Source organism: Sus scrofa, chromosome 6 (genome assembly GCF_054392235.1).
Source record: "Sus scrofa isolate SSC_HxYL_T2T_F1_AM1 chromosome 6, Sscrofa_HxYL_maternal_Yorkshire_Landrace_v2.0, whole genome shotgun sequence".
Lineage (NCBI taxonomy): Eukaryota > Metazoa > Chordata > Mammalia > Artiodactyla > Suidae > Sus > Sus scrofa.
The window spans coordinates 75,131,831-75,148,817 of NC_139388.1; the positions used below are offsets into that span (position 1 = coordinate 75,131,831).

General features: G+C 40.5%; 1 protein-coding gene and 1 non-coding gene across 22 annotated transcripts in view; both read left to right on the forward strand.

The window, feature by feature from the left end:
* KIF1B (kinesin family member 1B) overlaps positions 1–16,987 on the forward strand; it is a 168,023-nt gene that overhangs the window by 108,700 nt on the left and 42,336 nt on the right. For 11 of the 21 annotated variants that reach the window (XM_021095313.2, XM_021095317.2, XM_084962745.1 and 8 more), the window contains 5 exons: positions 4,962–5,055; positions 6,505–6,653; positions 7,999–8,177; positions 9,597–9,734; positions 10,937–11,185. In XM_021095313.2, the coding sequence (XP_020950972.1) occupies positions 4,962–5,055; positions 6,505–6,653; positions 7,999–8,177; positions 9,597–9,734; positions 10,937–11,185 (809 nt within the window). The remainder of the gene's footprint in view (positions 1–4,961; positions 5,056–6,504; positions 6,654–7,998; positions 8,178–9,596; positions 9,735–10,936; positions 11,186–16,987) is intronic. The other 10 variants (XR_014807045.1, XM_021095321.2, XM_084962750.1 and 7 more) reach the window with 1 other exon arrangement.
* LOC146402554 (U6 spliceosomal RNA) lies at positions 8,406–8,508 on the forward strand. Its single transcript, XR_014808795.1, has one exon. It is a non-coding gene; the product is annotated as a U6 spliceosomal RNA (small nuclear RNA).

Sequence of the window (16,987 nt, forward strand, 5' to 3'; positions counted from 1 at the left end):
ACCAGCTTTATAAGCCTGTTCTTGAGGAAATCCTCAAAAAAAGAAAAAAAAAGAAAAAAAAAAAGCCAGTCACAAAAAGACCACAACTGTATGATTCCATTTTAAAGAGCTGTGTAGAGTAGTCAGAAGCATAGACAGAAGGTAGAAAGGTGATTGCAGGGAGATTTGGCAAGAGCTGGGGTTAGGGGAGCTACTGTTTGGTGGACAAAGCATTTCAGTTTTACAGAGTGAGTTCTGAAGAATGGAGAGTGGTGGGGCACAGCGTTGTGAATGTTTTTCATACCACTGAACTTCAAAATGGTTAAGATATTCAGCAGAAATTGACAGACATTGTAAATCAATGATAATAAAATGTTAATTTTAAAAATAAAATAAAATCCAAAAAAGCTCTGAAAAAAAATGGTTAAGATGGTACATTTTATGTTGTAACTATATTACTAGAATTAAAAATTGGGGAAACAAATGAAAAAAAGAATTCTCAAGATAAAATATTAACCTTTTTTGCACCTATGCTTTTTAGATGAGCCAACACTTACTCTTTTTGCTGAAAGAATCCTATGTAATACATAGGTTTTTTTAGAGGACCCCCCCCAAAAAAACTATTTTTTTTTTTTTAGAGCCGTACCTGTGGCATATGGAAGTTCCCAGGCTAGGGGTTGAATCGGAGCTGCAGCTGTCAGCCTACACTACAGCCACAGCAATGTGGTATCCAAGCCGAGGCTGCGACCTACACCACAGCTCATGGCAACGCCAGATCCCTGACCCACTGATCAAGGCCAGGGATTGAGTCCTCATCCTCATGGTTATGCGTCAGGTTTGTTACTGCTGAGCCACAGCAGGAACTCACCCCAACCTCTCATTTTGGAAAAAATACTACCATTAGCCTTTGTATACCCATGTTTATATATTTTTTTCTGAGGCATTTGAAAGTAAGTTTATATCCTGTCAGTTTATCCCTAAAGATGTGTATCTCCTAAAATTAAAGATATCTCTTAATACCATCACCCCATCCAAAAACTTAATACTGATTCAATATCATGTAATATGCAGTCCAATTTCAAATTTCTCTAATTGTCTAAAATATGTAAATGTTAGCAATGTATGTGTGTCTGTTTTAATCCAAGATCCAGTCAAGGTTTATTTATTGCATTTGGTTCTGATGTTTCCTTTATCTTTGGTTACGCTGGTGTTTTTGAAGAGTCTAGGCCATATTCTAACGTGTCTGATTATTTCCTCAAGATTAAAGTTAGGGAGTTCCCCCTGTGGTGCAAAGGGATCATCGGCATCTCTGTAGCACCAAGGACATAGGTTCGATTCCTGGCCTGGCACAGTGAGTTAAAGAATCCGTTTGTTGCTGTAACTGCAGCATAGGTCTCAACTCGGATCTGATTCCTGGCCTGAGAACTCCATGTGCCATGAGGAGGCCAAAATGAAAAATTAATTATTTTTTGTTAAAAATGCTATAAAGGGGAGTTCTCGTCGTGGCGCAGTGGTTAACGAATCCGACTAAGAACCATGAGGTTGCGGGTTCGGTCCCTGCCCTTGCTCAGTGGGTTAACGATCCGGCGTTGCCGCGAGCTGTGGTGTAGGTTGCAGACGCGGCTCGGATCCCGAGTTGCTGTGGCTCTGGCGTAGGCCGGTGGCTACAGCTCCGATTGGACCCCTAGCCTGGGAACCTCCATATGCCGCGGGAGCGGCCCAAGAAATAGCAACAATAACAATAACAACAAAAAGACAAAAGACAAAAAAAAAAAAAGAAAAAAAAATGCTATAAAGGGAGTTCCCTTTGTGGCTCAGTGGAAACAAACCCCACTAGTATCCGTGAGGATGTGGGTTCGATCCCTGGCCTCACTCAGTGGGTTCAGGATCCCGTGTTACCAAGAACTACGTATAAGTTGCAGACTCGACTCATCTGCTGTGGCTGTGGCTATGGCTGTGTCTCCATTTCAGCCCTAGCCTGGGAACTTCCACATGCTGCTGGTGTGGCCCTGTATCCTGTACTCCCCTTTCTTTACATCGGTGGATATAAAGTGTCGATTTGTCCTAGTAGCAGTAAGGTTAACCTTTAATAAGTTTCTTTAAGGTGACGTTTCCCAACTGGTTCTCCTGTTAGTAAGCACTTGAGATTGTGTGAATATTCTGTTTTTCATCCACCTTTCACTCAATTATTTTAGCTTTTATTAACGATCCTTACCTGATTGGGTTACTACAGTTCTGGCGCTGCAATGTAGTTATTTTCTAACTGTCATTCCCTCTGCATTTATTCACTGCCTTTTTTGTTTTGTTTGTTTGTTTGCTTTGGTGAAGAAGAGCTTCCCTGTTTTCTCGCCTTCTTTCAGTATCACTGGACTCATAGATTCTTTTTTACTCAGTGTTCTATGTGTTCTTCTCCTGTTATTATTATTTGTTGGCCAGTGGAGTCTTTGTCCTTTTGAAATGGTCCCCTCAGTTATTGAATACTCTGTGCTTTCTGGCACATGATATTCTGGGGTCACCTTGTATTTTCCTTGCTCCAAATCTGGAATTTTCCCAGGGAGCCCTGGTTCCTTTTGGTAGAAAATGGCATTTAGAAACCAAGATTGGGAGCTGGGTATACTTAGAAAAATAGATTTTAAAACACTGCCTATCATTTTGACAGTGTGTTACTATTTAAGAGGACCTCCACGTGTATTTTTTAAACAGTTCGTCATTTGCTCCTTCCTGCAGTCCTGTTTGGTAAGCATTTCAGATACCAAAATCTTCATTCTAAACATGACAAAAATGAGGTGTGGAAAGGATTAATGTTTTCAGAATTGTACCACTAGTTAGGGCAGGTGTCAGGAGCAAAATCTGTGTCTTTTACCTGCTAGCTTTTTATTTTTTTATTTTTAATTTTTTAATTTTTTATTTTTTTCTTTTTCTTTTTCTTTTTTCCCCACTGTATGTAGTCTCCTAAAAACTGTGTTTAGGTATCTTTAAAAAGCTGTTTCACTAGTCACAGCCAGTTCCATTAAGAAAGCTTACTTTGTGAGATGAAATGATAAATGACTGGAGCCTGGAGAATATTGCATCCTTCTTATTGCTGTCGGGAGCGCTTTTTGTAATGGTTTGCTAGTTTTCAGTGGTCCTCTGTAATGCATGGAATATTCAATTTGTGACTTGGAGAGCTCTGTTTGAAAACAGCATATGGCCATACCTAAACTCTCCGTCTCCTGACAGCCTCCCAGAGAAACAGGAAACCCAATAATATATTTTGAAATGCTATCCTTATGCTGTGATTTGGTATTTTATTATGTGAAACTCTCTTTTCTTGGAGTTCCCCTTGTGGCTCATCAGTAATGAACCCCATTAGTATTCATGAGGATGCAGTTTCCATCCCTAGCTCTGCTCAGTGGGTTGAGGATCTAGTGTTGCCATGAGCTGTAGGTCGGCTGCAGCTCTGATTGGACCCCTGCCTGGGAACTTCCATGTGCCGTGGGCTCAGCCCTAAAAGAAAGAAAGTTTCTTTTCTTAACTTATTTTATTTTCAAAAAATGCAAGGTTTTTTTCATTGACACCTCAAGGAAACTTTTTTGGATATTTTTTTTCCCTTAATCTCTCCCTACCTGGAAATTTTAGTACCTCGAATATACAGTATACTGGTTTACATATTGTTTGTATATTTGTGCTTTATATATAAAAAGAATGTTTTATTTTTTTTTATCCCCCAGGGACTTTTTTTTGTTGTTGTTGTTCTCCTAGAAGTGATATCACCTTCATTGAGACTGCATGGAGTAGATGGAAAAGGAAGGATAAATATGATTTATATTATAATAATACATTTTGTATTATAATAGTGTATATATATGTATATATTTTTCTCTTTTATGGCCTCACCCGTGGCATATGGAAGTTCCTAGGCTAGGGGTCAAATTGGACCTGTAGTTGCTGGCCTACACCACAGCCACACGAGATCCAAGCCACATCTGCAACCTACACCGCAGCTGTCCACAACACCACATACCTAACCCACTGAGCGAGGCCGGGGATCAAACCCGCATCCTCATGGACACTAGTCAGGTTTGTTACTGCTGAGCCACCACAGGAACTCCCATATATTAGCATATTTTAAAATAAAGTTTCTTTATTGAATGACTAAATGCAATATATAAGTTATTTCAATTCTAAGAGCACTTTATTACCTGAAGGCTAACTTCATCCTCCACTTGTAAAGATAGTAATATTTCATCCATAGGGAGCTTCAGAGTCATGAGTCTTAATTGTTCTTCCATCGAAATAGATAATTAGAATTGTTGGCGATAATGGTGAATTTAACCTTTTCCAGTGTTGCTTTTCTCTGAAATTCTTGGATGTGTAAAGATACTATTTAATGTATGTTAACATTTCAGGGATACATGTGGTTTTTTTCCCCTTCAAAATTCCCTCTGTACCACAATCCCAAATAACTCCTGAGTCTCGGAATAGAAAGAGACTAGGGAGTTCCCGTTGTGGCTCAGCAATAACTCACCCTGCTAATCCTTAAGGATTCGGGATCTATCACTGGCCTCGATCAGTGGGTTAAGGATCCAGCATTGCCGTAGGCTGTGTTGTGTAGGCCACAGACAAGACTCGGATCTGGCATTCCTGTGACTGTGGCATAGGCTGGCAGCTGTAGCTTTTGATTCGACCCCTAGCCTGAGAACTTCATATGCTGCAGGTGTGGCCCTAAAAAAAAGAAAAAGAAAAAAAGAGAGACTGCATTTAAATTCCTTAGAACACAAAGATTTTTTAAAGTATTTACCCATTACAGACTTTCTTGCCTGCTTTTTGGTTTTTTTCGAAGCATGTCTCTGTACGTCTTTCTTTTTGTTGTTGTTTCCTGCCTCTATCTGCTGTTTTCTTTGTGTTTCGCTTTCTCTCCTTTGCCCAATATTCCTTTCATTTGTTTTCCTTCCCTCTTTCTTGTCTCTCTCCTACATGTTATCTCCTTTCTTTTCGTTCAGGACTATGAGAGTAAATTGCAGGCCTTGCAGAAGCAGGTGGAAACTCGATCCTTGGCTGCAGAAACAACTGAAGAGGAAGAAGAGGAAGAAGAAGGTGAAACCTAGAGACTGAAACTTTCCTCTGTATATATTTTAGATCTGTATTGTCAAATGAATCTTTTTTACCTTGTGACCAAAGCTGGATTTGATCATACTTGATCAGTCCTACCATTTATGAACACTTTACTGAGCCAGTTTAAAGATAATTTAAAAGATGCTCAGTGCTGAGAGTCCAGGCTGTTTTCTGTGAGGTGGGGTGGGGCTAGTAGTGTCCTTTAGAACACAAGCTTTCTGAGCACTATCTTCATAGAAATTTCTTGGGCAATTTGTATAAATTGTCTCATATTACGATACCTATGAAGTTCATTTTTTTTTCCTCTGTACAGCATGGGGACCAAGTTATACATACATGTATACATACTTTTTCCTCCCATTGTTGTGTTGAGATGTGAAGTTCATTTTTATGTTGCAAATAAATAACAGGGCTTAATCTTTGTTAAGATACTCTGTTTTAGAGCTCCCTGGTGGCTCAGCAGGTTAAGGATCAGGCATTGTCACTGCTGTGGCTCTGGTTACCACTGTGGTACAGGTTCGATCCCTGGCCCCAGGAATGTCTGCCTGCTGTGGGTGTAACAAAAAAAAAAATATATATATATATATATATATGTATGTATTTCGCTTTATTTGCTGGTTTATGGTTTATGTCAGGGATTTCTCAGTGAGGGCTTTGAAATATATCAGTGTACATTAAACTATTTCTGGCAGATTGCAAATCACACTGCTTGGTTATGGAGACCTGTCTGAAGTTTTACAGAATTTCTTAGTTGAATTAGGACTTTAGGGAGTTCCTGTCAGGCACAGTGGTTAACGAATCTGACCAGGAACCGTGAGGTTGTGGGTTCAATCCCTGATCTTGTTCAGTGGGTTAAGGATCCGGCATTGCCATGAGCTGTGGTGAAGATTGCAGACATGGCTCGGATCTGCCGTTGCTGTGGCTCTGGCGTAGGCCAACAACTACAGCTCCGATTAGACCCCTAGCCTGGGAACCTCCATGTGCGAAGGGTGCGGCCCTAGAAAAGACAAAAAGAGGAAAAAAAAAAAGAATTAGGGCTTTAATTGTTAGTTATTTCCTTACCATGAAGTACGAACGTTCAGTATGCATTATTTCTCCACGTAACCTGTTAGTAATCTCAAGCCTTCAAATTAACTTTGAAGGAACTCTTCTTAGTTTATATAGTAAATTCTTTATTTTTAAACATCTAAGTGAAATATGACCTTCTTTTCCCTGTACTAGAAAGAAAAATAGATATATCTGGAGTTGTACAACATACCAAGATTTTTTTTAATTATTATAAGCCACATATTAGAGATGTATCTTGAAAAAAAATGGAGAACAACTGGAAATCCCCTTAACTTGGTAGAAGAGGTGAGGTAGAGGAAGGATGTAATCTCTGCAGAGCCATGAGGTCATCATTAAATAAATACCCTTTGTTTGCTGTTTCAGTTCCTTGGACACAACATGAATTTGAGCTGGCCCAGTGGGCCTTCCGGAAATGGAAGTCTCACCAGTTTACCTCGTTAAGGGACTTACTCTGGGGCAATGCTGTTTACCTGAAGGAGGCCAATGCCATCAGTGTGGAGTTGAAGAAGAAGGTATGGAGGGTGTGGGAACGTGGACCCTCGGAGCCAGAGCTGGGCCTGAGGGGCTTCCTGGTCCTCACCTTGAGCTAACCCTTCCCTTGGATGAATTCAGCAGCTTTTTGCTATGAAGTAGGTTTATATGTGCCTCCATTTAATATATGTGCCTGGAACAGAGTAGGTACTAATTAAACATGTGTTAAATGAAGTTTTTAAAATAACCTGTTTTCTGTTTACTTTACAAATGAGGAGGCTGTACTCCTGACAAGAGCTAGAGAAATGTATTAGTAGAAAAAGACTTCTGTCGAGTTCCTAAAACTCTCCATTTTCTTCTAGTTTCTACCATTAAGTTTGCACCTCTGAGTCCTGTGTGCCCTCTCCTCTTCCAGGGTCTAAGAGGCAGTTTTGCTTAATGGACAAGCACATACACTCTGCACCTAGACAGCCAGGTTCCAGTCCCAGTTCTCAGAGTCGTTTGACCCTAATAGCCCGTGCCTCCATCCCCTCATCTCCAAAGTGGGCTTGGCAGCAGGCCTGCCACCCCGGGCTTTTGTGGCGAATGAGAGGGTAGATGTGCGTGAAGTGGTGCCCAGCCTCGGTGATGACTTCCCCAGATTCGTTCTTTTGTATGTCGCCCTGCTTCCCAGTCTCCTGACTGCTATAGTCACGGAGGGCCGGGGGGAGGGCGATACGCAGTGTAGGTGAGAGCACAGGCCGCCTGGCTTTGGGAAAATCATTACCTTCTCCCGGGGCTGTAATGTCGTTCTGTAAAATGGGGGTAAGATGTCTTCTTCATTCACATCCTTGTCTCATTTCATAGTTAGTTATTAACTCTTCCCCTCTTCAAATAGGCTAAATGCTGGCAGGGCCTATGTCTTTCTCTTACAGCTGGGCCTAGCCTTTCATTAATAGTTGGTAAAAACATGGGGTGGTATCAAGAGATAAATGACATGACGAACGCAAAGCGCTTACCTAGTAGATGCGTCTAGGAGTAATAGTTGTAATCCTCTGAATGGAAAATGGAAAATTTTAGCATGTCTCCAGCCTCTCTCATTAGTCTCTCACTAGGATGCACTCCTGGGCCCACCTTTTGGTCTCTGTGAAAGTCTTTGTTCAGTCATCCAAAATATATTTGTCGAGATTTTAGTTTGTGCAGAAACACTGGGCCAGGCTAGGAAAATAGAACCTGTAAATAGCTTAATGATGCATATGTCCAGTGGCCATTTCTTTCAGTCTATCACAAGGTGTTGAGCACAGACTCCTGTGTGACCTCTTTCCCATTGGGCATGATCGTTTTGCCGAAAGCTTGCTTGTTAAAGACACAAATGCCATTTGTCAATGGTTTCTTCTTTCCATTTAGGTGCAGTTTCAGTTTGTTCTGCTGACTGATACCTTGTACTCCCCTTTGCCTCCTGAATTACTTCCCACTGAGATGGAAAAAACTCATGAAGACAGACCTTTCCCTCGTACAGTGGTGGCCGTAGAAGTCCAGGATCTGAAGAATGGAGCAACACATTATTGGTCTTTGGAGAAACTTAAGTATGAAAACATTATACACAAAGCCAGTTGTTGTATTTAGGAATTGGTAGTGGTTGCTCAGGTGGGCTTTCTCGCTGTGATATCACTGCTGCTTCCTTTTCTGTGCTTCTGAATATTGTTGCTGGCCCGTGATACATACTGTCCTTGTGTCTTCTTCCAGTGAATGAAGCCCACTCAGAAACACCTTTGTCATTTGTCAACATGATTTGAATTTACCCTCCTTCATTCTTGCTTTGGCAGCATGTATATTGAAATTGGAAAGATGCAGAGAAGATTAGCACGGCTCCTGTGCAAGGATGACATGCAAATTTGTGGAGAAAAAAATTTAATTAATTAATTAATCCTCCATAGACCCTCTTACCTTTTTTTTTTGCTTTTTTTTTTTTTTTTGCTTTTTTTAGGGCCATACCATAACATATTGAAGTTTCCAGGCTAGGGGTCAAATCAGAGCTGCAGCTGCCCGCCTACGCCTACGCCACAGCAACTCAGGATCCGAGTCAGATCTGCAACCTACTCAGCAGTTTGCGGCCAGATCCTTAACCCACTGAGCAAGGCCAGGGATCGAACACACATCCTCCCAGAGACAACATGGGGTCCCCAGTCCACTGAGCCACAACAGGAACTCCTATTCTTTACGTTTGGTGGCTTGTCTCTAGACTCAGACACTTTAGATACTGAGTGTTTTGGTTTTTGCACTTTGGCCTTCTTTTAGGGGTCTTGCAGAAGTTCCCAGGCCAGGGATCCACCCTGTACCACAGCAGTGACAATGCTGAATCCTTAACCACCAGGCCACCAGAGAACGCCTTTCATTCTTTCTTAATATCAGTAAGTGGTGGGAGCAGCTTTTTCAAAATCTTTCGTGGAAGATACTTCCAAAATTAAATTTTTAAAAAAATTTGTTTTATTGAAGTATAATTGATTTACAAAGTTGTGTTCATTTCTCCTATACAGCAAATTAATTCAGTAATACATAAATATTATTTTTCATATTCTCTTCTGTAATGGTTTATTACATAATAGAACCATTGAATATAGTTCCCTGTGCTATACAATAGGAACTTGTTTATCCATTCTATATATAATTGTTTGCACCTGCTAATCCCAAACTCCCAGTCAATCCCTCCTAACCTGACCTCCCCCTTGGCAACCACGAGTCTGTTCTCCATGTCTGTGAGTCTTTTTCTTTTTGTAGATAAGTTCATTTGTGTCCTGTTTTAGATTCCACGTATAAATGATATCACATGGTATTTGTCTTTCCCTTTCTGGCTTATTTCACTTAGTATGAGAGTTTCTATTTGCATCCATCTTGCTGGCATGGCATTACTTCATTCTCTTTATAAATGAGTAGTATTCCACCAGCATGGAATTTTGATGTGACCTTGTGGTGTCAACCCAGTACACTTTATGTTTACTGTACAGGCAAAGGCTGGATTTGATGCGAGAAATGTATGACAGGGCAGGGGAGATGGCCTCCAGCGCCCAAGAGGAAGGTGAAACCACCATGACTGGCAGTGATCCATTTTATGATCGGTTCCATTGGTTCAAGCTCGTAGGAAGGTATGTGATGATTTTATTGATATCTTCTTTTTAAGTAATGAATGGTTTTATTGTAATTGTTTAGTACCTCAGCAGATATCACGGAAAGTTAAAAGAAAAAGAGTATTTAAAAGCCCCATTTATAGTCTTATCTGCTCATACACAGCCACTGTGTAATTTGGTACATTTCCCTTCAGTTTTACCCAACATGCACATTTTTTTAAGTCTCAGACTTTCAATCAAAGTAACTGACAGTCTTCCCTGCCTCTCAGCTCATTTACGTGATGTCTTACAGTCGACCAAGATAGATTTAAAAGAAAAAGGAAGTCAGTGTCTGTATCCTGCATAGTTTAAAATCACCATGTGACATAGAGCTTATCAGACTGAAACATCTCTATGGCCTGATATGTCCTTGCTTTATTTTTCAAAGCAGTTCATCTCACTTAAGTCTTTGCCAAGAGTGAATTAACTGCACTGCTTGGTAGTCCACCAGAGCCTCTTTTGTGTAAACTTTACTTTCAACATTTAATGAAAACAAGTAGTGCCTCTGTGAGTTCATATTGAGTTAAGTTTTTAAAGGGTTAGAATTTTAAAAGCAGGGAAATGCAAGTTCTGACCTTAATGAATCAAAATTTGAATTGTATTTTAATTGTAAAAACTTTCTGGCAGCTTTAAAGGAACTGGGTTAAAAGGAGGAGCTGAAGTCTTAGCATTTTGTAGAAATGAAGTTAAGTCTTTTCCACTCTACTCTGATAATAGAGTGTTTTTAAAGAGATGAATTGGCCAAATACCTGTTACCCAAGCAAGTCTTGTTCCTACTTTGCCATATACATTCCATCCATTTTGTTTTCTGCTCCGAGATGGCATGGGAATTGGGATAAAGATTTAAATCTTATTATTTCACCCAATATTGAGTGGCTCCTTTGAGACCTGCCTGCTGATCTTTTGTGTGAACTGGAGAAAATACATGTTTTACTGCACATTATTTACGTGGGATATTCTACTTATGTATTTCCTCTGCTTTTCTTCTTCTAAGGATCAGTCCTTGTTCCCTTTCACCTGAACGAGATGATTTATGCTTGTTTTATCCTTTTGCTTTTTCACTTGCTTATATTGTTTTGATTCCCCAGTGGGTTCTGTCCTGTTGGCACCTATAGCTTCCTGTTTAACCAACTATTCCTCTCTCCTTGGCTGTGTCAATCGGCGTCTTACCTGGTGTCTAGCTCCCCCATTTTCCACGGCTGTGTGAATGAGCGCCTTGCCGACCGCACACCCTCCCCCACTTTTTCCACGGCCGATTCCGACATCACTGAGCTGGCTGACGAGCAGCAAGATGAGATGGAGGATTTTGATGATGAGGCATTCGTGGATGACACCGGCTCTGACGCAGGGACGGAGGAGGGATCAGATCTCTTCAGTGACGGGCATGACCCGTTTTACGACCGATCCCCATGGTTCATTTTAGTGGGAAGGTTGGTGAGGTTAAAGCGAGAAAGGCAAAAAGGGACCAGCTCTTGCTCTATAGAGGCTCCTTGTGAAATTGTGGACAATTTCGCCTTAGCCACTTCAAGTCATGACGCGCTCATCTGGCTCAAGGGCCCTGAGCAGCACTTGTGAGGTGTTGGCCCTCTCGGTACAGCATACAGCAGGGTGTGAAGACACTCCACGGAGGATCCCTTATCTTAAACTACCCAGTCATTTTTTCTGAAGGAGGAAACCCCAGAGGAGAAAGTAATTAAAGCTAAGAGTCACCTGTCACGGAGCTGAAGAATGTTGCTGTGGTCTGATGTTTCCTCTGTGCAGCAATAGGAGGGAAGCAGGATAGGGGGATAACATGAGACAGAGAGCAGAGCAGGTCCAAGGTTAGACAGAAGGATTCGTGGCATCAGCAGGAATCAAGAAGACATAAGCGGAATCAGAAGTAGTATTAGGTTCATTTCTTGCTTAGTCTCTGGGTCCAAAAAATAATCAGGAATGTGAAGGGTCCTCTTTGTCCAACTAAACTGGATGCTTTTCTTTGGCCGGTTTCATGGATCTTTGGCTTCCGCAAAGATTTTACCTATAAGCATTATAATGATGAATCTAATAAAATTATCTGCTGAAACCATCCACAATGGCTATTTGTCCAGTGCTCCATGAAACTGCTTTGTGTAAAGTTTAGTTGACCAAACTGAGGCATTGTCTCTGGCCCCATCTGTCAGTGATGCAGAGCTCTCATGCACATGTTCCTAATACTGGGGTCTTTGTCTACATCCAGTCTTCATGCTGAAGTAATTTTAAATTACAGATTCAACAGTGCAGCACTCACTGAATTAACAAAAAGTATGTCTGTGTTTTAAGGTATTAAATTTAATTTCAGTGGTGCATTAAAACCGCACGTTGTTGAACCCTTTAAAAATAAGAGCAGTTACATCAGGGTGACTGACGTTAAAGGGTAAGCACGAGTTAACTAAGACTCAAAGTGCAGCAAGTCTCTGGACTCAGCAGAGACAAAAGCCTCTAAAACTTAGCTCATAGTGTGGTGTTGGTTACCTGGTGAGAACCAAAATAAATAAAGAAGAAGATGAGCATTTGCATGGAGAGGGAGAAAAGAACAGCTTTTTGATAGGACTGTGCGTTGTGGTAGTAGACAGTCTCAGGGTTTGACAATGGTAAAGGCACATTCATCCAGTTTTTTCATGAATAAACATAAAGGTATTATACAACCATGAATATTATCTAGTATATTGCCAGGAATAAATGCTTAGGATTTCAGAGAAGCTGATTTATATTAAAATCGAAGAAGGTGGTTCTCTGTACAGACGGTGGGACCATAGTCCTTTTCCTTATTTTATGGCAGCGTGTCCTGCAGCCATTTCCACCCTCCAAGAGGGTTAGAAGTTGAAAGCAAGTTTCTGTCCTTAAACTGTTTCATTCTCATGCCAGTTGTGCAGCTTCTAACGCTCTTACTTTTGTTCCACACTATCACACACGAGGAATAGGTAGCTTCGTCCTGCGTGTGTGATGGGAAGAGCACTGACCCGACTTAGGACCAGCAGCTTAAACCGTGGCCTGCTGGGTTATCAGTCTAAAATGAAGAGTTAGGTTGGGGAAAGGAAAAAAAAAAAAAAAAAAGAGCCTAGAGATCTCATCTCTCAGATTCTGTCATCCCCAAAATGAATATCCGGGTTCAGAGGCATTTGTGTTTTTAGTCAGTTGTATGAGAAACTTAAGTCAGAATCGCACTTAATTTGGAAATTGACCAACTTAAGATACATGTATTATTTTCTCTTATTTTAATTGTATCAGATTTCAGTGTAGATATAAGGCAATCAAGTCTATTTTGATTTTCAGATATTTGTGGAGCTGTGGTTCAGGAATTGACCCTTCCTTTTCTTTGGGTCCCAGGATCTTAAACTGACTTTTCTCTGCAAGAAAAGTATTAGGGGAGGAGGTGAAATCCTAGCCATCAGTAGAGGGAGGGATCGCTCTTTATTTTCACCCTTGACTGCATTTCTTATCTACAAACAATTTATAATAAAGTCACATCACCCAGTTATGTACTGGTCATTCTCTGTGTAAGAGGAATAACTTGTATTGACACATGATTGCAAATATAATTCACTTACAAAATTGTCCATTTTTTTGTGAAATTCCATTTGTAGATTTTGATTCATGGCCTTGTCTGCCTCTGGTGATTTTTTTTTTATATGACAATTAAAAGAGCTTGTCCCTTTAGCTGTTCTCTTATGGCATGCTGGGATGTTATAAATCATCCATCATAATTTGGGATGAAATGTACAGTATTTAAGCTAGTCTTCTGGGTTAAAAGTGTCCTGGTTATTCTGTGACCTATGTACCTGAACTGACATTTTCTGTAACTACACTCATCATCCTGCTGATTTTTATTATCCTTATGTTGACAGAATTTGTTTCCCTTTCTATGTAACTTCACAGAACTTTATGCTAATATATCCTCTACATCTTCCCCTCTCTCATCCCTGTTCTCCTTCAGTCTGCTAGGTCAAGGTACAAGAACTCTCAAGGATGAAGAGTGATTATCAAAATTCCAGTTTAATGAACTTCAGAAGGGAACATTGTCACAGCCCAAAGCATTGATTTGGGGCTAAAGTCTGTGTTCTGATAGTAGGACAGGGAGCTTCTAGTGACTGTGCATTGTGTAGTCACAGTGCTGGTGCCCACACCACCGCCATTGAATTATAGAAGGAGGTTTACAGGAATACTTGCTGTTCTTCCACTTTTGGAGTAGCCATTGCCATAGACAGAAAGGAAAAAACTCATCTTCAGCTTGTGTGCAAACGTTTTGTTTTAATTAAAAACAGGGCTTCTTTTTTTTGAATAGCTATTTTTAAGTGTAAGAATAAATTTACAATTTAAATATAATTAGAAATCTAAACATGTTCTATATAGTTAATATCCACCATGAGTATGGCTTTGAAAAATCAACGTAATATAAGGTTGAATGGCTTTGCTTCTCTACCTCTGGTTTAACCCATTTTTTTCCTGGAAAATCTTCCACTTAAATTAGAGGACAAATCATTTCCCATTCACTTATGTACCTAGATGTTCAGTCACTCACCAGATATTTATTGAGTGTATTTATTCAATAAATGTGCCAGGCCCACTACAGACAATGGGAAGCAAAACCAGATATGGTTCCTACCCTCATGGGTTTGCAGTCTGGTAGGTGAGACAAAAAAGTCACTATTTTATTTTATTTTTATTTTTATTTTTTTTTTGCTATTTTTTAGGGCCCCACCCATGGCACATGGAAGTTCCCAGGCTAGAGGTCGAATCAGAGCTGTAGCTGCCAGCCTATACCACAGCCACAGCAACACAGGATCCAAGTCGCATCTGCACCCTACACCACAGCTCACAGCAACGCTGTATCCTTAACCCACTGAGCAAGGCCAGGGATCGAACCTGCATCCTCATGGATCCTAGTCGGGTTCATTAACCACTGAGCCACAAAGGAAACTCCAACAGTCGCATAAGTAAATGTAAATCATAGCAGTGATGGAATTGTGTGTTAGTGAGATCATGAAACACTGGGGGGGGGAACCTGTCATGAGAGAGTGGTGTTTGAAATAAGAGCTGAGGGCATGAAAGCAAAGGCATGAGGTGGGTAGTAGAGTTCAGGGAGGACAGCAGATGGGACGAGCACGTGCGGTGGCTCTTTAAGGTCCTTGGCATTGAAAGTGGGCACATCTGGCTGAAATGCCAATAAGAAATGAAGTGGTCGTGTGTGCTGCTGACTTTGGAAGTGAAAGTATCCATTTGGTTCCTCATGCCAAATTCATAGTCTTTAAACTCTCTCGCAGTATTTGATGTTTGAGAGTCCTGTTTGTAATCCTTTGTAGGCTTTTCATTTTTAAATTTTTGTACAGCATAGCTTTACCCTCTTTTTTGGCATTGCTCTCCCCCACCTTTGGAGCAGACTGAAAGGGAAGTAGACATCACTTGATCTAATTCAGTGTTCACTTGCAATTATTCCTTATCATGCTTTCATTCGTTTTTCATTTAAGCTTCTAAAGTTTTATTAACATTTGTTTTTCTGTGGTGTATTTTGTTTGTTTTGAGAATTGTTTTCATTCCTTTGAGTTGAAATCCCAAGAATCCACTCCATCTTCCTTTTCTTTGTTTTAAAGTAGATTCAGAGCAGGAAAGGTGCAGACATGCATACAGGCATACCTCGGAGATATTGCTCATTTGTTTCCAGACCACCATTAATAAAAGCAGATATCACCTGAAAGCCAGTCACACACTTTTTTTGTTTGCCAGTGCATGTAAAAGTTACGTTTACATTACATTATGGTGTATTAACTGTGCAGAGTATTATGTCTAAAAAAAACAATGTACAGAATTTTAAAATACTTTATTCTAGAAGAAATGTTAGCCATCATCTGAGCCTTTTCCTGGTAGATAGTGCTATTTCATAGCATTTTACCCACAATAGAACTTTCACAGCTGGAGTCAGCCCTCTTAAATCCTGCCACTGCTTTATCCACTACATTTATGTAATATTCTAAATGTTCCATTGTCATTTCAACAGTTTGCCAGTATCTTCACTGGGAGTAGATTCTGTCTCAAGAAACCACTTTCTTATTAGCCCATCCATAAGAAGCAACTCTTCACCATTAAAGTTTTATAAGAAGATTACAGCAATTCAGTTAACATCTTTAGGCTCCACTTCTAAGTCTTGTTCTCTTGTATGGCATCTAGAATGGTGAATCCTTTCCAGATCTGTCAGAGGGGTCACTATCTATGGCAGCTGTAGCCTTACAAAATGTATTTCCTCAATAATAAGACTTGAAAGTCAGAATTACTCCTTGACCCATGGGCTGCAGAATGAGTGTTGTGTTACCAGGCATGAAAACATTAATCTCCATTTTTTTTATTATGGTATATTTGATTTTAAAAAGAAACAAGCCCAGAACATTAATCTCCATCAGAGCTCTTGTTGACCAGCAGCAATATTTTGGAAGGCTTTTTTTTTTTTTTTTTTCTCCTGAGCAGTAGGTCTCAACAGTGGGCTTAAAGTAATTCCGTAAACCATGTTGTAAATAGATGTGGGGCCCTTTAGGCTTTGTTGTTTCACTGATAGAGCTGAGGCAGGCAGAATATATTTGTCTCATTCTTAAAGGCCCTAGGATTTTCAGAATGGTAAATGAGCATTGGCTTCAAGTCACCAGTTACATTAGCCCCTAAAAAGAGAGTCAGCCTGTCCTTTGTAGCTATAGGCATTGGCTTCTCTCTGGCTATGCATGTCTTGGGTGGCATCTTCCAACAGAAGGCTGTTTTGTTTTCCTTGAAAATCCGTTGTTTGGTGTAGCCACCTTCATCCATTATCTTAGCTGGGTCTTCTGGGTGCCTGGGTGCAACTCCTTTATCAGCACTTACTGTTTCCCCTTGCACTTTGATGTTATGGAGATGACTTCTTTCCTTAAACCTCATGGACTCAACCTCTGACAGCTCCACGCTTGTCCCCTCTAGTTTCCTCACCTCTCTTGGGCTTCCTAGAGTTGGCCAGAGTTAGGACCTTGCTCTGGATTAGGCTTTGGCTTAAGGAAATTTGATGGCTGGTTTGATCTTCTGTCCAGACCGCTAAAACTTTCTCTACATCAGCAGCAAGGCTTTTATGCTTTCTTATATCATTTGTGTGTTCACTGGAGCAGCGCTTTTTATTTCCGTCAAGAACTTTTCCTTTGCATTCACAACTTGGCTGACTATTTGGCACAAGAGGCCCAGCTTTTGGCCTGGCTCAGCTTTCAGCA